Source organism: Mastigoproctus giganteus, chromosome 11 (genome assembly GCF_048544385.1).
Source record: "Mastigoproctus giganteus isolate SK-2022 chromosome 11, ASM4854438v1, whole genome shotgun sequence".
NCBI lineage: Eukaryota > Metazoa > Arthropoda > Arachnida > Uropygi > Thelyphonidae > Mastigoproctus > Mastigoproctus giganteus.
Window position 1 is genome coordinate 121154704 of NC_143585.1, and position 25241 is coordinate 121179944.

Below are 25241 nucleotides of genomic sequence, written 5' to 3' on the forward strand. Positions count from 1 at the left end.
TACTGGGGTCCATAGTGTAACAAATAGATATTTATTGTATACCCAGTATAAAATGAAATATAAGTACAATTTCAGTTCAGTAGCTTTCGGAACTCGTGTCCCTTTCTCAACTGACAAAATTTTTTTTTTTGAATACATTACAAGCAAAGTGTGGCACGTTACTCATTCGTCATTGTTGTAGCACGGACGTGTGCTGCCTTGCGCCAGTGATCATCCATCAATAAAACGGTTGTCTCCAGGATTGGATGTATACGCATGCCTTTCTGGCGATTTAATGCCTTAGGGTTGTTTATTATGTTTAGTGACTCTAGCCATAGGCGGTGGCGAAAGTGTCGCGCGTGGTCCACTATCTCAAAGTCGCGCTTGGGGTCAAGATCGTGGTTGGTAGCCCAAAAGTGTTCTGCAAGCGCGGACTGGTCAGTTTCGGCAAGCCGGATTGCTCTGTCGTGTTCCGTGAGGCGATCCTGGAGACGTCTCGATGTCTCACCTACGTAGCAACTGTTACAGGCCCTACAGGTGATACGGTACACTACATTGCTGCGTAAGACAGGTGTGACAGGGGTCTTCACACTGGAGACAAGTGAACGTAGGTTCCTACCTGGTAATTGCACACATTTGATGTTGTAACTTCTCAGGATCTTCGAGATACGTCCTGACACTCCTGGATAGTACGGAATGTAGGCGGATGATATGCCGACTTGCTTCGGAGGTCTTGGGTTGGAAGTAAGTTCTTGTGCCTGTAACAAGCATCTGTTTAGTACATGGGATGGATAACCGCATCTGGTTAGGTCCGCCTTCACACGGGAGATCTCGTTACGTCTAATTGTGTCGGTGCTGGAATGGCTCCAGGCCCTGGAGAACAGGGTGCGGGCAGTGCTATTGAGATGGCTTGGAGCGTGGCCGGACCCGTAGTTGGTGAATTGACCGCACCACATGGGTTTGCGGTATACTGAGGTCTCTAGATGTGGGCCTACGCGATGCACTAGCACGTCCAGAAACGGGAGCGAACCGTCCACCTCTGATTCTACGGTAAACTTGATGAAATTGGATAGAGAGTTGAGGTATTCTAGTAGTACCGTTTCAGAACCACGTGGTATTATGGTAAAAATATCGTCGACGTATCTACACCACGTTGTAATAGGTGTAGGTGGGTTCTGGTGTATCTGCTTCTCCAGATCTTCCATGGCGATGTTAGCTACTACGGAACTGACAGGGGCACCCATAGCAGTGCCATGTACTTGTTTGTAGAGTGAGTCTTCAAAGGTGAAGATGCTGCTAGAGAGGCATAGGTTGAGGGCGGTACAGATGTCATCAGTGGATAGTGACGTCCTGGATTGGAGGCTTAAGTCGCTCTCAAGGAGCCTTCTGGCGCAGTGCACAGCCTGTTGGACGGGAATCGAGGTGAATAAAGAAACCACGTCAAATGATGCCATGATAGAGTTATCAGGGATTGAAATGTCCTTAATGGTGTTAATGAATTCACTGCTGTTTTTAACGGTGTGAGATGTATTACCTATAAGAGGCGAGAGGAGGCTCGCGATGTGTTTGGACAGTTCATACGTTGGGGCACTGCAGCAAGACACTATAGGTCTGAGAGGAATACCCGGTTTATGGATCTTTGGTAATCCGTAGAATTGCGGTAGTTGATTACTACTCGATTACTCGATTACTACCCTATTACTCGATCCTAACGTATATGAACCTCTACCTGATCCTCCCGTTAAAGTCTTGAAACGTCTGGAAGCAAATGTTAATAAACTTGTCCACGCATGGCTTAAAGATAAGAAGATCCCGACCGCGACTCACCATCTTCTGCGTGCTACTGGCTGCCAACTACCGCAATTCTACGGATTACCAAAGATCCATAAACCGGGTATTCCTCTCAGACCTATAGTGTCTTGCTGCAGTGCCCCAACGTATGAACTGTCCAAACACATCGCGAGCCTCCTCTCGCCTCTTATAGGTAATACATCTCACACCGTTAAAAACAGCAGTGAATTCATTAACACCATTAAGGACATTTCAATCCCTGATAACTCTATCATGGCATCATTTGACGTGGTTTCTTTATTCACCTCGATTCCCGTCCAACAGGCCGTGCACTGCGCCAGAAGGCTCCTTGAGAGCGACTTAAGCCTCCAATCCAGGACGTCACTATCCACTGATGACATCTGTACCGCCCTCAACCTATGCCTCTCTAGCAGCATCTTCACCTTTGAAGACTCACTCTACAAACAAGTACATGGCACTGCTATGGGTGCCCCTGTCAGTTCCGTAGTAGCTAACATCGCCATGGAAGATCTGGAGAAGCAGATACACCAGAACCCACCTACACCTATTACAACGTGGTGTAGATACGTCGACGATATTTTTACCATAATACCACGTGGTTCTGAAACGGTACTACTAGAATACCTCAACTCTCTATCCAATTTCATCAAGTTTACCGTAGAATCAGAGGTGGACGGTTCGCTCCCGTTTCTGGACGTGCTAGTGCATCGCGTAGGCCCACATCTAGAGACCTCAGTATACCGCAAACCCATGTGGTGCGGTCAATTCACCAACTACGGGTCCGGCCACGCTCCAAGCCATCTCAATAGCACTGCCCGCACCCTGTTCTCCAGGGCCTGGAGCCATTCCAGCACCGACACAATTAGACGTAACGAGATCTCCCGTGTGAAGGCGGACCTAACCAGATGCGGTTATCCATCCCATGTACTAAACAGATGCTTGTTACAGGCACAAGAACTTACTTCCAACCCAAGACCTCCGAAGCAAGTCGGCATATCATCCGCCTACATTCCGTACTATCCAGGAGTGTCAGGACGTATCTCGAAGATCCTGAGAAGTTACAACATCAAATGTGTGCAATTACCAGGTAGGAACCTACGTTCACTTGTCTCCAGTGTGAAGACCCCTGTCACACCTGTCTTACGCAGCAATGTAGTGTACCGTATCACCTGTAGGGCCTGTAACAGTTGCTACGTAGGTGAGACATCGAGACGTCTCCAGGATCGCCTCACGGAACACGACAGAGCAATCCGGCTTGCCGAAACTGACCAGTCCGCGCTTGCAGAACACTTTTGGGCTACCAACCACGATCTTGACCCCAAGCGCGACTTTGAGATAGTGGACCACGCGCGACACTTTCGCCACCGCCTATGGCTAGAGTCACTAAACATAATAAACAACCCTAAGGCATTAAATCGCCAGAAAGGCATGCGTATACATCCAATCCTGGAGACAACCGTTTTATTGATGGATGATCACTGGCGCAAGGCAGCACACGTCCGTGCTACAACAATGACGAATGAGTAACGTGCCACACTTTGCTTGTAATGTATTCAAAAAAAAAATTTTGTCAGTTGAGAAAGGGACACGAGTTCCGAAAGCTACTGAACTGAAATTGTACTTATATTTCATTTTATACTGGGTATACAATAAATATCTATTTGTTAAAATTTTTTTTATCGTTTTTCCGTACGCAATCTATCAATATTCTAATGATTGTTGTTTTATAGTATTAAAGTATAGTTATAGTTTTCTAGTATTTGTTCTGTAATTTGGCAACACTATTTCTAATTTTATAAATATTTTCAGAATCTTGTACAAACTGGTTTAATTTCAATACACGAACCGGAGTCGGCTAGCAGTGTTTTTTTTTTTTTTTTTTTTCTCGACCCCCTTATTTTAACCAAGATTATGGTTTTCACACATAAGTTACACTATAGCAAACCAGTTGTAAAATTGATAACAAATCACTTCCACTTATCAGGAGCACAAACATTTTAGTAGTTATTATTATTATCATTATTCTTATTATTGCTCTTATATTATTTCTCCCTGATTGGGGGTTCCACCTCGTGACAGGTATTGCTGCCAAGTACACAGGGTGATTGTTGTTATGTCTGGTGTTACTGTTGGTAGAGGAACTCTCTGAATATCCTACAGGTGTTCAGAATTGCGACTTTCTGGAGTTCCTTGTAGGTGTTCGCTGGGAGACCTACTACTGCTAGGCTATGTAGGGTCTTTGGCACCATACCTGTGGTTGACACGATGATCGGTATGGTCGTTACATGTTGCATATGCCATATCTCTTTGATCTACCGTCTAGGTTCGTATACTTTCTGATTTTTCCCCACGGGTTTCCTGCAGGTTGCCAGTGTTGGGTACCACTATGTCAATCAGATAGATAGCCATTTCCTTTTGTCCACAAGGGTTATCTCTGATCAACTGGTATTTCCTTGCTAGCTTCTGATGTATTATCCTTGCTACCTGGTCGTGTCTATGAGTGTACTCAGTCTGGATGATCACCTTGCATCCCGCGGTGATGTGTTGGATCGTTTCTGAAGCCAGGTGGCATTGTTGACATCTGTCATCGAACACTGAGCTCCTTGGCGATGTATTTTCTATTGTTCCTGGTGTTGATTACCTGGTCTTGGATGGTGAGCATGAATCCTTCAGTCTCAGGGAAGAGCGTTCCGCTCGTAAGCCATGCGTTGGAAGCAATTTTATCTATGTGACCTTGATGGAGATCATTGTAGTGTCTGCCATGGAGTGTCTTCTCTGCCCATCTTTCTAGCTTCGTTTGTATCTCCTGGTTGGGGGGCTCCTCGCTTAGGTTGAATGTGGTATACCGCTTGTCTATCTTCCTTATGGCCTGCTGGAGTGCTGCTGTGTGTTTCTGGAAGTAATACTGCAGGTTAACTATCGCTGTCTTCTGTTACTCAATGAGGTCTATTAGGCCCCTTCCTCCTTCTTTCTGAGCAATTGTCAGTCTCTCCACGGCAGATTTCAGGTGGTGTTGACGGCTCTTGGTCATCATTGTCCTTTTCTTTCTCATGATATCCTCCAGCTCGGTGTTAGTCCAACCTATGATACTGAAGGAACACGTTAGCACTGTGACTGCATAGGTGTTTATGGCTTTAACTGTGTCCCTCCGTTCAGCTTTGTTTTCAGCTGGCTTCTGAGTCTATGATGGTATTTTCCAGTCAGACAGTCCTTAATTTCCTTGTGCTATAACTGCTGAGCCTGCATCATTCCCCAAGTATTTGTAGGCCTCTCCCTTTGCCATGGCTTTGATCTCTTTACCAGTCTGCAGCTGGTAGTTTCGGTTGACTAATTTTCCCTGGTGCAATCCGTAGGTCTTGCATTTGTCTAGACCAAATTCCTTCCTAATATCATTGTTGAATTCTTCAGTGATCTGGAGTAGTTGCTGGAGGTGCTTCTCGGTTCCCGCGTAGAGTTTGATTTCATCCATGTATATCAGATGGGTGATGGTGTACAGGTTCTTCCTTCCTTCTTTGAGGTTATATCCGTACTTGCTACTGTTGAGCATGGTGGATAGCGGATAGTGGGTTAAGTGCTAAACAGAACCACAATGGGCTCAAGGCATCTCCCTGAAAGATTCCTCTCCTGATGGGAATTGGCCTAGTTGTGATGATTTCGACCTTAATGGTGATAATCCATTTCGCCATCGTTTCTCCTAGGAAGTTGTCACTATCGGATTCACTTTGTAGATGCTCAGCGCCTCTATTAGCCAGCTATGAGGTACGGAGTCGAAGTCCTTGCGTTAATCGATGTAGGCTGTGTACATGTTGCTGCCCTTCTTGTAGGCTTGCTCCATAACCGTGGCATGTATGGTTAATTGCTTCTTGTTTTCTTTGGTCAGCCGCTTGCATCCTTTCTGCTGTTCGGCCATTATGTTCTGTCTCTCCAAGTGGTCTGATATCTTCCTGGTTATGCAGCTGGTCAGAATCTTGTACATTGTTGGGAGCCAGGTGATTGGTCTATATTTCGCCTATATTATTATTATTAGTCATATGGTGCAAAGAAGCGTGAGGCTTATGCTATATCAGCCAAAACAAAATTCTGAATTACTCCGAGGGAGAGAGAGAGAGAGAGAGAGAAGGGAGTAGGCAAGATAAAGAAGAATGATAATATCCAGCTCAGGACCCTGGGTGTGCCAATCCCATACTCACCAGGTGTGCCAAAGCCATACTCCCCAGGTACAACAAACTCACCCTGTAGTAATTGTCAACTATCGCTTTTCTTTTACTGCGCATCTAAAAAACTTTCTTAAAAATAAAGGGTTTCACTGCAATGTTTCTCAAAATTACCAGACATCACTGGGGCTGAACAGTAAAGCCTGCATTTATTTTTATTAAGCTGCTACAATTCCAATTACAACTTATGTGGCCAGCCTTTTGTTTAGATGAACTGAACTTAAAACTGTACAAATTAAATTATAAACTATTCAGTGTTGTTAACCTATCGGCCGCGTTCACATGTGCCAAACAGTATCAACACCAACTCTACAGATTCTCGTAGTCACTTTACCAAACCAACCAAACTATTATTTTACGCCACCCGAATAATTAAATTCATCTGCCGTGCTGTGTGTCTTATGTCTGTTAATTGCGTGTGTTCTTTGGTCGATTTGCCTGTTTTGATGAAAAACCTCAGTTTTTGGGGGAAAAACCTTGCTATCTACGCCTGAGACTGATAACTCAGCCACAGAGTGAAAAAAGCCTATTAAAGTTCTTCACATCATCGACGGGTTTCGAACCCGGCCCCTTTCATTTATTTATTTATTTTTCCCCCACCCGGTGTGGGGAAAACGGTGACGATACCACTGTGCTACTCGCGCAGACAGTCGCTTTACCAATGGACCTCGACGTTGTATTTAGAAGCCTTTGTTTTTATATCCGTGGGTCATTTCTATGAAATTTCAGGGAATCATTGTTAATCGCAAAGTTAATGCAAAACTGAATGAATGAGACGCTGGAATTTACTATTGGACATAGGGCAGGATAGATGAAATTCTACAGAAACACGAGTCATCATCAAAATTTAGTCTGCAATGAAACTACGCTATTTCCATTATCTACCAGAAAATAGGTTTTACTGTCACTCTTTACCTCCTATATACTAACTGGATTTGGTTCGTTTAATGCGAAACTTTACCAGTTTAGACAATCTAAAACTATCCTATCGATTTCCTATCGATGTGGGTTACCTGAAGAATCATCTCACGTCCTTTTCGAATACCATCTTTTTGTGATCCTCCGTTTCTAAAGGCAACAGTTCCAAACTTGTCTCGTGGATATGAAGAACTACTCATTTCTTCTCTCAATGAATCCCTTTAAACCTTCTTCGAAAAGAAGAAGGCTTGAAGGGAAGCTCTACTCCGAGACAGAAGGATTCATGCTCGCCATCCAAGACCTCGTAGCCATCATCAAGAAATACATTTCCAAAGACTTCAGAGTGATAGATAACACGTGTCAACGACGCCACCGTGCCCAAGAAACACTCCAGTATATCGAGGATTCAGGGTTCTTCACACAGACAGAGTTACTTATGGCCATGACCAGGTCGCCATGGAAGCTGGTGCAGAAGTACCAGTGGATCAAAGAAAGTGTACTGTATTACAAGAATATAAATTATCAGGTGATACAGAAGCCTATGGTAGATATAAACCAGTTTGCAATAAAGTCATAAAGGATGTTAGGCAAGCGAAGCAAGATATACGAGAAATTTCTGAGAGAGAATGTCAAGAAAAGCAGCAAAGACTTCTTTACTTATTTTAACAGTAGAAGGAAGGGGTTGAATCACATTGGTCCACTTAATATCAATGATTTAAGTGTTGATGGTCCTGCTCAGGATGCAGACAGACTGAATAAGTATTTAGCATCTACCATCACGCATGAGGAATTGTTAAGGGATGGTGATGCTAGAAGTTTGCATCAAATTCTAACAGAGAGTTGGACGATTTTGTAATAATTGAGAGGAAACTGAAAGAGAAATGGCCGATGTTGAACACAAAAGAAGCACCTGGGGTGAATAGGATCTATCCTATTATATTAAGGGACGAAGAAAAGGTGTAAGCAAATCCTTAGACATAATTATGACAGCATCTTTGGATTCAGGGGACTTTCCTATGGACTGGAGATGTGCGAATATATATTCCCAATTCACGAAGGAAATTCAAAGGGTGACATGAATAATTATAGACCTGTTAGCTTCACTTCTGTTCCAGGGAAAATAATGGAGTCTCTTGTTAAAAGAAGTAATGCAGGACCATCTGGAGTGCATTTATACATCAGTCATAGATCGGATTTTTAAAGGGCAGATCTTATCTGACCAATTTGATTGGGTACTACGAAGTAGTCACGTAGGAACTCGATGCAAAAAAAAATAATTTTAATGCCATATACATTGTACTTGGATTTCAGGAAGCTTTTGATACTGTTGCACGTAATTGACTGCTGTACAAATTGGAGCAGTCTGTCATTAAGGAAAAGTTACTGCTATGGATAAAGGGATGGTTGAGTGAGAGAAGACAGAGAGTGTTATCAATGGACAGTAGTACTCTTCATGGACTAAGGTTATTAGTAAAGTCCCACAGGTTTCGGTGCTGGGACCATTGTTATTTTCTGTATTTATTAACATCTAAGTTATCAGATGATACAAAAGTTGACAGGGTTGTTAATGACAGTACGCTGTTGCAAGGGGATCTTGAAAAGTTGCGCGGATGGACTGAGAAGTGGCAACTGAAGTTTAACATTGACAAATGCAAAGTACTGCATATGAATAGCAATAATCCCAGGGTAACATATCATCTGTGTGGTACTTACTAAACTCAGGGTAATAAAAATGAAGACGACCTTGTGGGTAATTGTGCAGTCTGATATAAAGTTCTGTGACAGTTTATACAGGCTACCTGGACAGCTCAATGGGTTTTATCAATGGTGTATAGGAAATTGCTAGCAAGGATAAGGAGATGATTATTCCATTGTATATGGCAATGGTCAGGCCACACTTGAGTTCTGCCTGTAGGTCTGGAGGCTTCATTTTAAGAAGGATGTAGAACTACTGGAACGGGTGCAAAGAAAGTTAACACGATTGGTGAGGGGAAGAAAGGGATGCTCTTACCAAGAAATGCTTCAGTCCTGCAAATTGCAGCATCTGGAGACTACGCACTTCTGAGAGTTTTATGAGAACTGCGAATTTTGTCGGCTTTTTTTTGGAGTGCTGTAGTTCAAATATTCCAAAAGTGGACAGACAGTGGACAGCAGCAGTCGCTGGACTGTGGTGAACGTAGTAGCTTCCACCGTGTGTGAGCTGTAGACGGGTCCAACAAAACAATTCAATTCAATTTAATTTATTATATAAGTGTCACTCGTAATTTCATACAAATACCCATTCATGTATTATGTCTGTAAATTGCATATTATCTGATTGATTTGCCTGTTTTGCTGGAAGGATAAAAAACCAATTTCTTGGCAGAAACCTTGCTTGCTGTCTACCCCTGAGACCGACTAACTCAGCCACGCAGTAAAAGAAGCCGATTAAAGTTCCTCGCGTCATCGACGGGATTCGAACCGTGCCTTTTCCACCCGGTGTGGGGAGGGCGGTGACGATATCACTATGCTACATGCGCAGACGGATTCAGTAAAACAAGCGAATCGACCAGAGAACACATGCAATTTACAGACACAATACACATGGGTATATGTAAGAAATTACCGGGTGACACAACAACAACCATAGAGGATAAACGGTGGAACGGCTGACCATGGGTTTGTCTGTCGGGTAGCACAGTGGTATCGTCACCGACCTCCCCGCACCGGGTGGAAAAGGCCCGGGTTTGAATCCTCAATGACGTGAAGAACTTTTATGGGCTTTTTATCACTGCATGGCTGAGTTAATCGATCTGAGGCATAAAGAAAAATACAATCCTTCCCAGAAAAATCGGGTTTTTCGTCCATCAAAACAGGCAAATCGATTATCGAATACGCGCAATTTATGGAGGCCTTGTAATTTCAGACGTATGGTTTTTCTCACAGTTCACTTTGACCTATGTGGATATATGTTGTGTTGCATGTAAGGCGACTCCTGAAGGTTATTTAAACTCCGCCTTGGTACCAGAGGTGGACTAGCCATAAGACTTACTGAGGAAACTCCAGCGACCGGAGGCAAGTGTAATTTTCAATATTATATTCTGACCTGTGATATAAATTCATTTGTTTTCGCTGGTAAAATTTTTTGACCCAGCCCGTTCCTGCTGTACATTGTGACAGTGGATTTAGTCTGCACGGTAGCACAGTGATTATAATCACCATCCTCCCCACACTGTGTGGAAAAGGCCCGGGTTCGAATCCTATCAATATCAGTGAACATTTTTGAGATTTTTTCACTCTTCGGTTGAGTTAATCGGTCTCAGTCATGGACGACAAAGTTTGTTTATCCTCCCTCTCCCAAAACACATGGGTATCCGGAAATTCGGGTTGTTCATCTAGCAAAACAGATAACTCGAGAGAAAAACAGAGCACACAGGCATCTTAAGCACTTAATACCTATGGGCAGATAAGATATGTCATGGGTGCCCCTAATATGAAGGTTTTTTTGTTTTTTTTACAGTGGACTTTACCAGGCAATGCACTGTGATATGTCCAATATCATAATCCAACGAATATTGTTCTTCGGAGTGGGCATCCAATTAAGGTATCCATGCTTACGACCACTTATCACCAACAATGCCTATTAAAGTTCGCATATAAATGGTTTCATTGGACCATTAGCGAAAAAAGTTTCCTTTTCCAATGAATCACGTTTCCTAATATGCTCTGTGGATGATAGATGGAGGGTATGGAGATAAACCGCGGAGAGAAATCACTCCAGTGTCCTGGTCCAACAGAAACAGATAGGTGGCGAGAGAGAGTTTTTGTATGGGGGTATGTTTTCCTGGGAATCTTCAGGAATCCTCAAACCCCTAGATTGCAATCTGAATGCTAAAAACTACCACTTATCCATGGTCTGCGCGGTAGCACAGCGGTATCTTCACCGTCCTTCCCCAACCGGATGGGAAAAGGGCCTGAGTTCGAATCCCGTCGATGACGCGAGGAACTTGAACGGGCTTTTTTCACTCCTTAGCTGGGTTAGTCGGTCTCAGGGATAGATAGCAAGGTTCTCCCTTCCCCCCAGAATCTGCGGTTTTTCGTACAGCAAAAGAGACAAATCGACCATAGAACACACGCAATTAACAGACATAAGACACACAGCACAGCAGATGAATTTAATTCCATTATAAAACGCTCTTTCTCGAAATTTCGAAATTAAAATTAATTAAGCATTATTCGAGAAACACCATGTGACAACATCTATCAGCGCTAGCACTGCTTAGCATAGAAGCGTAAGAAGCTGAAAGAATGGATGTTTCTAATGATTTTGCCAATGCCAAATCTAGACGAAAACAATTCTAAATTACGCATGTAAATATATTACTTCATTTAATTTTCAGAATTTATTTTTCATTTTTATATTTACAGAATTTAGCAGAATTTAGTATTATTTTTGCTTTTATATTGTATTGATAAAGATTTTAAATACACGTTTACCGTTGTATTGTTATTTAAGGATAAGATGTATATTTGTTGGAACACAAAGTAGGGTGTAACCCAAAACAAAACGAAAAAAAAAAAAAAAAAATATATATATATATATATATATATTTTTTTTTTTTTTTCATTCATTGTGATTCAAGTTCTGAATTGATCGTAAAAGTACAGTTCAAGTGTCACGAAACACCCTGTGTGTGTGTTCGCGAGCAGAAGACAGTTGATTTATTTTATTATCATCATTTATATATTTTTTTTTCTATTTTTTTTTTTTTTTTTTTTTAAGTCAACAGCACTATATAAGTACAGAAAAACTAAAAGTCAGTGGACTAGGTTGATTCAGCAGACCGGAATGTTCTGTCTACAGAATGAATTTACCGCTGACCTCGGCCATTTTGGTGATCTTCCAAAGATGAAGAACACTGGAGATTTAAGGGATAATTAGACTGAAATGTATGTTTTATGTAGCATAAATATATATATATAATAAATCGTATTCTTTATAATAACAGTGTCTTACTGTCACTATTTCGCTATCGATTATTAGCAGTACCAATTCATTTGACGATATCGTCGTTCTTTTAAAAGCTGAAATAGTTTACAAAAATCACAATTCCAGTTTTAGGCGAACAACGAATTACGAAATAATGAAAATTTTAAGCAATAGGATCATGAATTGAATTAAATTTAATAAATGACAAAAAAGTATGAAATCCAACATATTTATATAAATTTGGTTTTGACCAGGTCTGTAGTTTTTTTTTTTTTTTTTGGCGGGGGGGGGGGGATTACACCGAGTGTATAAGAGGGAGAATTAAATGCCAGAAAAATCTTCCACAGAGATTTTTCAAACAACACCTCTGGTGACTGCCTTCAAACTCTCTTGTTCATAATACTGTATATATATTTATTATTGAATGGGAAGCTTCGAATTTCCCCCGCCCCCCACATCTACGATGTATATATGTTTATGTATATAAGTCAAACTTTGGTTTGACTTATATACATAAACATAAATGAATATTAATTATGCTCGATAAACGTGTGGAAGTTCAGAAACCTTACATTCCAAATTTTTTTGAGCCTATGAAATTTTTTCTGAATATTTTTATTCAAAAAAATTATGTAATTTAAAAAAAGTAATTTCGGAAAGCTTTGTGCGAGTGTGTGCTGTGCTGTGCATATGTATAATGCACTTCATTTATATTACGATGCATCCCATTTCTCTAGAGGAGCTGTAATATCAACTTTGGACAAAAATAGCACGAGTTCTCAAGTAGTGGGAAGGTTCGGAACGCAGTGTAAGAAGTTTACTTCTTAGTGGAAGTTACTCCGTTTTTTTTTTTTTTCTCTCTCTCTCTCTTCCTTTCTTTTTGTCGCTGTGTTGGCACAAAAGTACGGAAACTTATAATTACAGAATAAAATAACAGGGGGGAAAAAAACTGAAGAAGGTTGCCAACTTGTCCTGTATAAAAGAGTGCGGAGGTAACACAATGGATCGTCGTTTGTCAATGTGGGCCATCACGCAAGATGTGTCTACCGCTGCCATTTCGAGCATTAAAGAAAAGGAATCTGGATATAGCAAAAATGGAGGATACGTATACGTCCCGACAGCGGTGAGTCAAATTCAGTGTATTTCTTATAAACCAAAAGCAAATTCTAAACCAAAAAACCTATTGCAAATTCATGAGCAAAACCTATTGCTCATGAATTTGCAATAGGTTTTTTTCTTTTGACAATAAATAAATAACTGAAACACACACAATAAATAAAAAAAATGTATATGATATATTTAAATGCGAGAATCTATAATTTTACCACACTCAATTAATGCCTCCCATAGCAGGGTTGTGCAAAGGTATTTTGGGACCCGGATGCAAAAGGGGTTAAGGGGCTTCGTTTATTTATGTTGAGACTTTGATGGCTCCTCTATTGGTCCACCCTAGATGGGGGACTCTGGTGCGGCGCATACAATGCCCCCCCCATTTGCAGGGCTCTGCTCCGTAGTCTAGCGGTAGAGCGCGAGGGTACAAAAGTGCACGCACTTTGAGTGACCGTGGTTCAAGCACGTGTGACTACTAAATATGGTTCTGTTTCTTATATTCACTCGTGTGGACTCATCTGACCTTCTGTAGTTGTCCAGGGTATAAATAGAAAATTCAGATATTTATCTGAGAAGGAGAGCTTTTGTAATTGTTCAAACACGCTCAGAGTTGTTGTTGCTATTGGGTTTAACAACACAAGGGCTGCTGTGGCCAAATTGTGCCTATTCATTATGTAGAGGCAACGTATTGTTATAGATGTTAAATTATATTCTACTGTACAGGCCAATACATTTTAAATACTGTACGTATATCAAAAGTTGGTCTATATTTGCTTCATTTCCTATAAAATGAGATCATGTGAGATATTCAACATGAGAGAGAGAGAGAGCTCCAGGAATTAATTTCATCTTGGCATTCCCTTCATTCTGTAATACAGGGGCGTATTCAGGGGTGGGCAGAGGGGGCATATGCCCCCTTAACCAAAAATTTGAAATTAAATTAACAGAACGCAGGAGGCGTTCTAAAAAAAAAAAAACCTTAAAAGTCTAGTCGCCATGCACCCCCCCCTCACATCTATACTGACAAAGAGAACTTTGCCTTTTATATTTCTCTTTTTATGTATTTTTATTTGTATAAAAGTAACATACTGTATATGTAAAAAATCTGTAAAAATAAAAAATTATATTTTCGAACAATATTTTCATTTTTTTATTTGTAAAAAATATTGTAGGTCAGACTTCTTATAAGTAGTAAAACATCAGAGGACTTTTCATAAAACGTAGACCAGTGTAACCAAGGTCTCCGATATATACACACCACCTTCAATGAGCGACACTATTGTATCCAAGTGTCATCGTAAGGAGGAGAGGGGCATGACGACCAAGTTTTTGAGTGTTTTTTTAGATAGACCTAGGAACACTTATACGCATGGGCATAGGGGGACATATGTCCCCTATGCCCTCACCATGCATACGCCCCTGATGAGCGATGTTACTTCGTCATCAATGCCTGTAGTTTTGGTTTCGTGACCTGCTACATAAACTAGTACAGTACTGCATACGCTTATCGCTTTATTTATAGTTTACTGAGCAATGAAATAAAATGTCACAATGTAAACTTTTAAAAGAGTAGAAATAATGGAATTAGAAAGTTGACAGTGATACTTTGGCATGGAGAGATGACTGTAAAAAAGGAACTCGACTTAAACGGCAAATACTGTATATGACTAAGGACGAATTTTCAAGGCAAACACACAAGGTAAAGGTTAAGTTGAGTCGACTTATACTCCGAAATGTGTATGAGAAACAGAATAATAAACACTCTGATAAAAGACGTGTTTTGTTGTAGTTTGTTAGAACATAACTCTTTTAATTCCAAAATGTATTTTGTTATGTGTCCATTAACCATTATGAAATATATTAAAATAATTGTCAACAATTATTTATTAATTTTTTGGGGGGCACCAATAAGGCTTTGCATGAAAGCGCATTATAGGATACACTGCGTTTCCGATTTTACCTATTCTTTTTTTGTAAAATATATTTCCCGTATCTCTGACAATAGACACTTCCTGTGTGACCAACGCCTTCTGCCCTGAACAATGTTTTGTTGCGTGATGCAGGACTGTAGTCTCGAGCCTTAACTCCCTCCTCACGTTGGTGTCTATCTAGCAGAGCTTTGAAGCTCCCCAAGTCGTCAGTTTCAACCACCTATGGAGGAAACTTATTCCAGTAATCAACAACTCGCTTGTTAAAATAAAACTTCCTGCAATCCAGGCTGCACCTCTTCCCTCGTAATTTGAATTTATTGCCTAGTTCTCGAATCATTTGTAATAGCGAATATTTCCCAATCTTTTATATAAGGCTTCCATCTGATTCGCTGTTTCCTTCTTAGTGTTTACTTACGGGGAAAACTCTTGGCTCTGTTCTTTGCTCCCTTAGCCACGATTTCTCGTAGTCTGCGTTGGCCAGCCTAAACTTTTCCATGCGACCTTTTTCTCCGCTATTAAACTCGTTAGTTCATTATTCATCCATCTTGGAATCCTCCTTGTACAATAAATTTTATTAACATATATGCGCTTTCAAGGCTATTGTGGTTTTAGCTTTGAAGATATACCATAAATTTTAAAATAATTGGACTGTGTGAGCTGTCTGCCCAGTCGTCACAGGCTAGGTAGCACTCAAATTGTCTTTCCTGAAATTGAAACCCATACATTTGTCACAGGCCAGGAAGCACCCCTCATCATCCAATTTAGAGCTGTGCGATGGCTCTTAGGTGATGGTGTGTAATTTTAGTCCCATGATGTCACCTGATTTATGGGAGATAATCAGATCAGGAATATTCCCCCCCACCCAGATACTTTCCCTAATATTCTGATACAAATAATAGTCATGCAGATTATTTTTAAAATCTGTTCTCACTGGTGGAGTTCCCTCCAAATTGCCCCAGTCAATTAGCGGATTTGAAATCATTCATAATAAAATATTCGCAATTGCTCACCCGTTCATCATAATCATCACAATCTTCTGATCTGTAGATTACTCCTGCTCATATTACCTTTACTTCCAGTTAATTCACATCCCACATTTTCTGCGCTGTAGTGGCAAACCATGCAAGAAAGTAAGCTTATGAAGCATCAATCAAAAAAATAAAATAAATAAATAAAAATACATTTACTGTCATCCTCTCCCAAATAATTTGTATATTCGTCCTTAAATTTATTCAAACTATCCACTTCTACAACAGATGGAAGTTTGTTTCAACAATCTACCACCCACTGGCAGAAGGCAAATTACCACGCAACCATTCTTCCTCAATTTGAATTCATGCCCCTCCTGTGTGTAGTCTGAGAAGGAGGAAGAATACCATCAATATTGAGCTTGCTCATACCATTCAAACCTATCAGATCACATTGCAGGTGACTAGTCTCTAGATGCTGCAATTTGCTGAAGCCTTACTTGATAAGACTACCCTTTTGTTCCCTTCACTAATCTCGTTGCCCTTCTCAGCACCCGTTTCAGCAGACCTACATCTTCATAAAATAAGGCGCCTCCAGACCTATATGCAGCACTTAAGATGCAGCCTAAGAATTGCCTTGTAATATAAAATTTAATAATAACGTCATTATCCCTGCTAGCAGTTCCTCTATATCAACGGTGGGCAAATGCGGCTCTTCGTTGAGTTAAGTGCGGCTCGCATTGAAAATTTAAATCCATTTTTTTTATTAATTCAGAACTTCTTTCACTGAATGTTGTTAAATTAACTAAGTAACTAATATTTTGTTATATGGATTTTATGCTGTGTTTATTTTATTTTTTTTTTTTTATGTCTAGATATTTTTCTATTTTTATTTTGATTATAAATAAATCTGTGTGCATTTACACTGCTGGCGCCATCAGCGGACTTGTGCAACACTAAACCGGGAGTGGGTAGAAAATGCGACCAAACCTCCCATAACAGTTTCAATTTCAGACTTTGGAATTAAATTTATTTAAATTTTTTGATAACATGACCTCAGAAAATATCAAAAAACGAAAACACGAACAAGAAAATAGAATCTTTCAAGAAGAATGGGTAGAGAATTTTGCTTTTATTGACAATAACGGAAAGTCATGTCTTATTTGTAAAGTTACAATTGCAAACTACAAAGTAAGCAATTTACGTCGACATTACGAAGTAAGTCATCGCCACTTTTCAACTCAATATCCACTGAATTCAAAATTGCGAACAGAGAAACTTAAGTCCTTGCAATCTGGTCTTCATAAGCAACAAGGACTCTTGTCTTCTTTTAGTTGTGAAGATGACAGAGCAAACAAAGCTAGTTTTTTGATAGCTTGGAATATTGCTCGTGCCAAACGTTCATATGGAGAAGGAGAATTTATTAAAAGAAACTTGGAAGAAGTGGTTAAAGTTTTGGATCCAGATAACACAAAACTGCATAAATTGATCACACAGGTTCCTATGTCACACCGTACAACTGAGCATTGTATTGGTGCAATTAGTAAAAATGTTGAAAATAGTTTGATGTGTGATTTAAAAAATTGTATAGCATTTAGTTTAGCTCTCGACGAGTCTATACAGACATTCAGGATGTTCCACAATTGGCCGTTTTTGTCCACTATGTTTCTGTAGATGTAAATATGAAGGAAGAAATGTTAGACCTAGTAGCTCTTATCGAAACAACTTGCGGTATCTATGTTAGAAATGCGCTTGATGAAGTAATGAACAGGTTTGAATTGCCTCGTGATAAACTTGTAAGTGTTGCGACTGATGGAGCTCCTGCAATGATAAGGAAAAACCAAGGTCTCATTAGTCTTTTAAACAACGATCCTAAAATTCCATGTTTCTTACCTCTTCACTGCATAATTCACCGTGAGCATCTCATAGCGAAGTACTTTAAATATGACAATGTGTGGAAGATGTTTTGCAGATTGTGAATTTAATTAGAACAAATGCCAAAACACATCATCAATTTAAGAACTTTTTAGAAGAGTTGCGGGTGAATGACGAAACAGATGAATTGCCCAGTGATTTATCCCTATGGTGTGTTGTAAGATGGCTGTCAACTTACAATGTTTTGAGCCGTTTTGTGGAACTCATAAATCCTATCATAACATTTACAAAAGAAAAAGGAAAAAAATACCCAGAATTAGAAAATGAAACTTGGCTTTCTGACTTAATGTTCCTTACAGACATTACAGAACATTTGCAAACACTTAATTTGGCTTTACAAGTAAAGGAAAAAATTATTATTGATCTGTCACAAACTGTATTTAGTTTTGAAGCTAAACTTCGGTTTTTTGTGTACGATCTTAAGAACAAAATATTTAATAATTTTCCACGAGTAAAAGCAAATATAATTAATATTAAAGAAGAAAAGTTAGACGGATACAAAGAAAAATTGGAAGAATTGCAAGCAGATTTCAAACATAGGTTTGAAGATTTGAAAAGTTTGAAATCTACATTTGCATATTTTGTGAACCCATTTATTTGTGATATTATTGAAGATGGATTTCCAATTTCTGAAATAATACTTGTTGAAAAAGCGGCTGGGGAATTGGAGTTATTAGAGATGAAAGAGGATCAGGCATTGCAAATGCAGCACAAATCTACTTCTATAATTGAATTTTGGAAACTCATGTCAAAATCAAAATATCTACATTTAAAGAAAGCTGCTTACCGTCTAATTTCAATTTTTGGTACAACATATTTCTGTGAATCTTTGTACTCCACAATGAAGTTCGTGAAGTCGAAATATTGCTCACAGTTGACCAATCATTCATCTCACTGAATTGCTGCGAATGGCTTTAACGAATTTTACGCCAAATTTCAAAGATTTGACCAAAGGTCTTCGTTAAACGTTATACTTTTTATTAATGCATTTTTATTATATTTAATTTTTATTATTAAAATTTTGAAATAATTATTTTATATTTTCTTTCTCTTATTTATATTTTCTTATATATGTATATTTTACATAGCACTTAAGACTTGTGTAGAATATGTAATCATATAAATTAAATTAAATTAAATTTGAATTTGTGTATTTAAAACTAGGTAACTATGGTGTGGCTCTTTATAATATATGAAAAACCAGAATGCGGCTCTCATTGATCTCAGGCGTGCCCACCCCTGCTCTATATCATTGACTCCTGGCAGCCTGTCTACACTGCTCTGAGAACTGTATCTTTACACTGCATCATATCTGGCTGCACAATTACTACCAGGCAGTGCTGTAATCGTAAAATTAACAGAATACTTCGTGAATGTGACGAAAAGCAGAGGATATACTGTGCATATCAGGCTTATTAATCGAATTCCAGAGGATATACGGCGTATATATTAAAAATAATAAAACTATAAGTATTGCCTAAAAGAATTCAATTCTAATAAATTTATTTTTTTAATTTTCAGTAAATATTTTAATAATATTTGTTTTTTCAAGTCTTTCAAAAACCAGAAAGTATACTCTATTCACCTAAAAAAAAAAAACAAAGGATATACGGCGTATACCCAGGGCCAGTGCTATCATTAGGCCAAATAAAAGTATTGACCTCAGCCTATACTTCCCTTGGAGCTTTGGGGGCGTTGACTTCATGATTTGTCCAGACTTGTGACACTGTCCAATCAGTTCAACACATATTAATAGACTGTCCTACATATGCAAATGAACGCAAACAAGCCTTCAAAGATATTTATGGGACACATGACGCTAACAGACCTCTCGAAAAATAAACATGACTTCACAGATTGATGTTTTCAACTTTCTTAAAGATAAGCAACAGACTAACACAAGGACGTGTGAATCATGTTAAAAGGAACAATTGAAATCCAAAGTAAACCCTCCTGAAATATACCACGCCATATAGTGTGCATAGTGTTAGGGTCGGGCGCCACCTGTGGTTTCCCACATCTGCGCCATATGTACACTGTGAAGAAATACAGAACACTGTAAATGCCAGAAAAGTGTTGTGTGTTGAATGTGTAGTTTTGTGTTGGGTTCTGTTGTGTGTCCTGGCATTTGGCCGCAGGGCCCCTGGTGGAACCCCACGTTGCCCGCACACACCACTAGGAGGTAGCCAGGCTGCCCATGGTTCTCTGGCTAGTCTCCGTCAGGGTCGCCTCAGCTTCCTGAGCGGAGACAAAGTTAAAAAAAATAATAAATAAAAATAAAAAAATAAATAAAAAAAATAAATAAAAAAATAAAAATAAATAAATAAATAAAATAAAATAAAAAATAATAAAAATAAAAAATAAAAATAATAATAAATAAATAAATAATAATAAAATAAATTAATTAATTTAAAAAAAGCAGCGATTAGATAGAGTGAGGTAGTACAGGGTGTACAGAAGAAGAGGGGGAATGAAAGTAAGAGTAAGGGGCTATAGGCAAAGGCATCCCCAACCATTCAATGTACACTCAGTCAATCAGGTGAAGGCGAAGAAAGGGGAAGGAATGGGGTCGAAAGTGACTGTACAATTGAGCACAGATAGGATCCCCATTTGGCGCCTCTGTCATCGACATCGGCTGGTGTCCAATCCAGGGGTTTAATTCAATCCAATGGTACCTTTCAAACTCCAATCATCAGATAGTTGTCCGTTTGATGGTGTGGCGGTCAAGTTCATGACTGTCTAGTCTGGATGAAAGTCCATCATGGTCTCAGATCGTCTGTTGTCTTCCTTGGGACCGTTGTGTCACCACGCCATATGAACAGGCGCATTATGACTGGCGTAGTCCATGCGCCATTAAACCTCAATACAAACAAACAAACTTCATGATTTGCCTAGGGCGCCAGTAGCTAGCTGCTAATATAGCGCCGCCCCTGCGCATATCCTCCACTACAGCCCTGCTACCAGGTCTTTTTCATTTTCCATTACCCTGAGTGTAGTAGCACTCAGTTGTTACTTTAATATAATTTGGGATTACTGCTACCCATGTGCAGTACCTTGCATTTGTCAACATTGAACTGCCATTTCTCAATCCATCAGCTTAAATTTTCTCGATTTGTTTACAGTAGCATACCTTGATGACTGTCATTAACCACCCTTCCAACCTTTGCACCGTCTGTATACTTAGACATTAAGCCTGATGTACCTTCCTCGATATCATTGATAAATGCAAAAAAACAGCAAAAATGGTCCAGCACCAAACCCTGTGAGGAGGCTCCGCTAATAACATTAATCCATGAAGAGCAGTGTCCATTTATAAACATTCTGTGTTCTCCTACTCAACTATCTCTTTATCCATAACAGTAATTTTCCCTAAATACCACGCTGCTGTAATTTTCCAGCACTTTTATTATGTTCAATAGTATCAAAAGCTTTTATGAAATCTAAGTATGTGATATCAAAATTATTTTTTGTATCCAGTTCCTTGGTCACTGAATCATAGTATCCAAATTGGTCAGACAAACCCCCTTAACAATTCCATCCTGTGACTGCAGTATAATTGCACTCCTATCTAGAGGGTTTTGCATTACTTCTTTAACCAGCGACACCATTATTTTCTCTGAAACAGAAGGTAAGTTAACAGGTCTGTAATTACTCATGTCACCCTTTGATTCTCCTTTTTGAATTGGTAATACATTTGCACATCTCCAATCCGTAAGGACATCCCCTACTCCAAATCCAAAGATGCTCTCAGAATTTTGGCTAAGGGTTTGCTTACCTTCTTTGTTGCCTCCCTCAATTTAATTGGTAGATTCCACCCACCCCACGCGCCTTTTTTTTATGTTTGGCTTCAACAATTTTTCTTAAAATTTTCTTTCAGTTATCAGAAAATCATATAGTGCCGTTGTTAGAGTTTGATAAACTTCTGGCCTCACCTTCCTCAAAGAATTCCTCTTGTGAATGCAGATGCAAAATTGTCAGCACTTGAGCCGGATTATCAACAATTAAAGTATTGATCATGTGAACCAATGTTATTCTACTCCTTCCTGCTACTGTTAATATAAGGAAATAAATATTTGCTGCTTTTCTTTGCAATTCTCTTTGTTGTTGTAGGGTTTTAGGTGTGCCAACAACTTAGGCTATGTGTCACCGTATATAATATGCCTGTCAATCGCATGTGTTGTGTGCTCGATTTTCTGTTTGTTGAACAAAAAACTAGAATTTTCTGGAAGAAAAACTATGCTATCCTCGCCGGACACCGACTCACTCTATCACATTGTGAAAAAGGCCGCCGGCCTGGCTAGCTGATGGGTAAAGTGCCTGCCTGGCAACCCAAAGGTCGCAGTTTCGAATCTCGCCTCGGGCTTGGATCAGAGTAAAATGCAAAAACTTTGGGAGGTGCATTATGGCCACAGAAGCCGATGGCTGGTGCAGCATATGCCATAGGCTTTCTTTCACCATGCGGCCATTACTAATACTAATTTTTAGATTACATTATTAGCAGGGGTGTAGTGGAGGATATACGCGGGATATGCGGTGTATCCTCTGGATTTTTTTAGGTGAATAGTGTATACCTTCTGGTTTTTGAAAGACTTGAAAAAATAAATATTATTAAAATATTTACTGAAAATTAAGAAATAAATTTATTAGCATCTGATTTTTAGGCAATACTTAAAAGTTTTATTATTTTTAATATATATATGCTGTATATATAAGTAAGTAAATATGCCGTGTGTGTATATATACTGTATATCCTGTGGTATATATGTATATTTTTGGAACTCGAAGCACAATATACTCTCCGCATACCTAAGGTTCACAGTAATCACAGAGTTTACCTTCTGCTAATTTTATGACTACAGCATTGGTTATAAGACAATATGATGTGGTACTTGGAAACTATAACCATGATAATCTACAAGATAAACGGTAATGATCCCTAAAAACTGTACAGTACTTACCTACGGCTCTGTGGCTGGCTGGTATCCATTAATGGTTTTAAGTTTTCATTACTTCTGATTAATTGTGTATCAATTTATTTTACATAGTTGTTAAATATTCTTCTACTTCCTCCATAGCATTTATGGTCTGGTGATGGGATTTGGTTTTGTGAGTTAATCCTGACATGTCACCTGTTAACAATTTAGTGTAGAAACTTCAGCTTGTATTCTACATGAGTTGAATAAAAGTTATTTTGTTAATGATTTCACATGAAATGTGAGCTATTTTGTTAGGTCCACGTTTAGTTTGTTTGAACTTTGTCTCACTTCTGCTACATTAATATACACTGAAAGGACAGAATTCACTGGATACCTGTTCCTGGGCAATGCGACGCTGTCACCCCTCTCCTTAGTGGACGAACCCACAGCTTGGCAGGTATATAGGTACATTGCATCACTGCATTCATTAGATGGTAATTCGATGTCAGTAAGGATAAACGTTGTGAGTTAACCAACTTTGAAAGAAGGTTGATAGTGTGTGCCCGACACATGGGCCACCCTATTGCGGAGGTGGTACAGATATTGCACCATCCCCGTTCGACAGTATCAAGAGTGTATAGGGAATACGCCATTTCCAGAATAACATATCATCGTGGACAGTGCTGTGGGCAGAGAATGGTGGTGGAAGAACGTGACCATCGACATCTGTCTCACATCATTTCAGCCAGTTGCAGAGCGACAGTGGCAAAAATCACCCCGGATTTCAACAAGAGAGGTGCCAGAACCGTCTCCACCAAGACCATCAGGCGATCATTAGCCGTAGTAGGTTATGGGAGCCGCCGACTCACCAGAGTCCCATTGCTAACACCGCGACACACAAAACTACCCCTCGACTGGGCAAAAGAACATCGGCACTGGACCGTGGATGATTGGAGAGGGGTCTCCTTTTCCGATGAGTCTCATTTCCAGTTATTTCGAGCTGACGGGAGACTGCGTATCTCGCAGAAACTGCACGAAGCTATGCACCTGTCATGTCAACAAGGAACTGTTCAGGCAGGTGGACGGTCAGTAATGGTCTGGGGCGTATTCAGCTGGCACACATTGCGACCTCTGGTACATCTAGACGTATCTCTGTTACGTGTCCATCCTTGCAGACCATCTGCATCCCTTCATGTTCATCGTGCACCCACAGGGCAATGTACTCTTCCAGCAGGACAATGCACATCCCCTCAGAGCCGTGTTAACTAAAACATGGTGTGATTCTACCATCATAGAATGGCCTCCCCATTCACCGGATATGAACTCTGATGAGCCTCTTTGAGATGGTGTGGAAAGGTCCGTTTGAGCTTTGGATCCTCCACCCATGAATGCAACAGAATTATGGACAGCGGTGCAGCAAACGTGGATGGAAATGCCTGTGGAGCACTTTCATGAACTAATGGACTCAATGCCTTGTCATGTGACTGCCCTTATCCGGACGAAAGATGGACCTACCCATTACCAGGTTGGTATCTCGTGATTTCTGTCCACTCAGTGTAGATTTATATATAGTTTAATTAGATTACATTATGACTAGGAGGAGAATCGCCTCCAGGTCTTCTGCCGAAGAGCAGAAGATGCAGACTCACGTTTCCGAATACCCTCCTGTTGTGGTTCTTCAGGATATTGGAAGAGCCCTGGGGATTCCAGGGACCTCTGGAAGAGTAATAAGGTCTCACTCGAAAGAGCCAACAAGAAAAGATCCTCGATCAGTGCCTTCGACGAGTTCGAAAGGTCCTTTGATTGAGGAAGAGTCCTCTGATTAAGAATCAGAAGATGATGCTGTGCCTTCGAAGAAATGCATGCATTAATCTGTTGATACAGAGCCCCAGCTACTCATGGAAGAGCAATGGAAAATTCTGCCAAGTGCGGTGAAAAGAGTCTTGCACCACTCGGATTATATCGAGGACGTAGTGATGGAAGTTCATGCTGAGTCGGAAGGAATAAGATTCAGAGTGGAGGCTCTTGAAGGTCAAGAGCCTCCACTCTGACCGTCACGCTTTTATGATTATGAAAAGGATGTGAGTAAAAGAGTGACAGCACTTGATAATCAAGTGAATGAGGTGAAGTCATATGCACAGGCTGTGAAATCTTCTGCTGAGAAATGTATAAAGTCAAGAACCATTATTGGGAAGTCTATATCTGAGAGATTTGCTTCTAATGATCAAATTAAAGAATCTTTGGTTGAAGAAGTAAGACTTACTCTTCCCAAAGCGAAGATTGTTGCTTTTAGGCCCATCAGAGGTTGTGATCTTTGACATTAGTAAAGAAGTCACTAAATAACACTTCCTCCAGGAGCTGTAAGATAGAAATCTAGCAGATTGTGGAATTTCACAGATACAGTTGTATAGTAAGGTGGTTAACCTGACTAAGAATAAAGCCAGAGGATCGTCTGGCTTTAACTTTATTATTTAAACTACTGGAATCAT

General features: G+C 39.9%; 1 protein-coding gene across 2 annotated transcripts in view; it reads left to right on the forward strand.

Annotated features, from left to right (window-relative positions):
* The window catches only part of FipoQ (F-box/LRR-repeat protein FipoQ), a 177943-nt gene that overhangs the window by 72663 nt on the left and 80039 nt on the right, over positions 1–25241 (forward strand). Inside the window, exon 1 of one of the 2 annotated variants that reach the window (XM_090385258.1) lies at positions 12837–13015. The exons of the other annotated variant lie outside the window; for it this stretch is intronic. Coding sequence (XP_090241384.1) covers positions 12893–13015 — 123 coding nt within the window. The 5' untranslated portion in view covers positions 12837–12892. Of the gene's footprint in view, positions 1–12836; positions 13016–25241 lie in introns of those variants that run through there. 2 annotated transcript variants of the gene reach the window in all.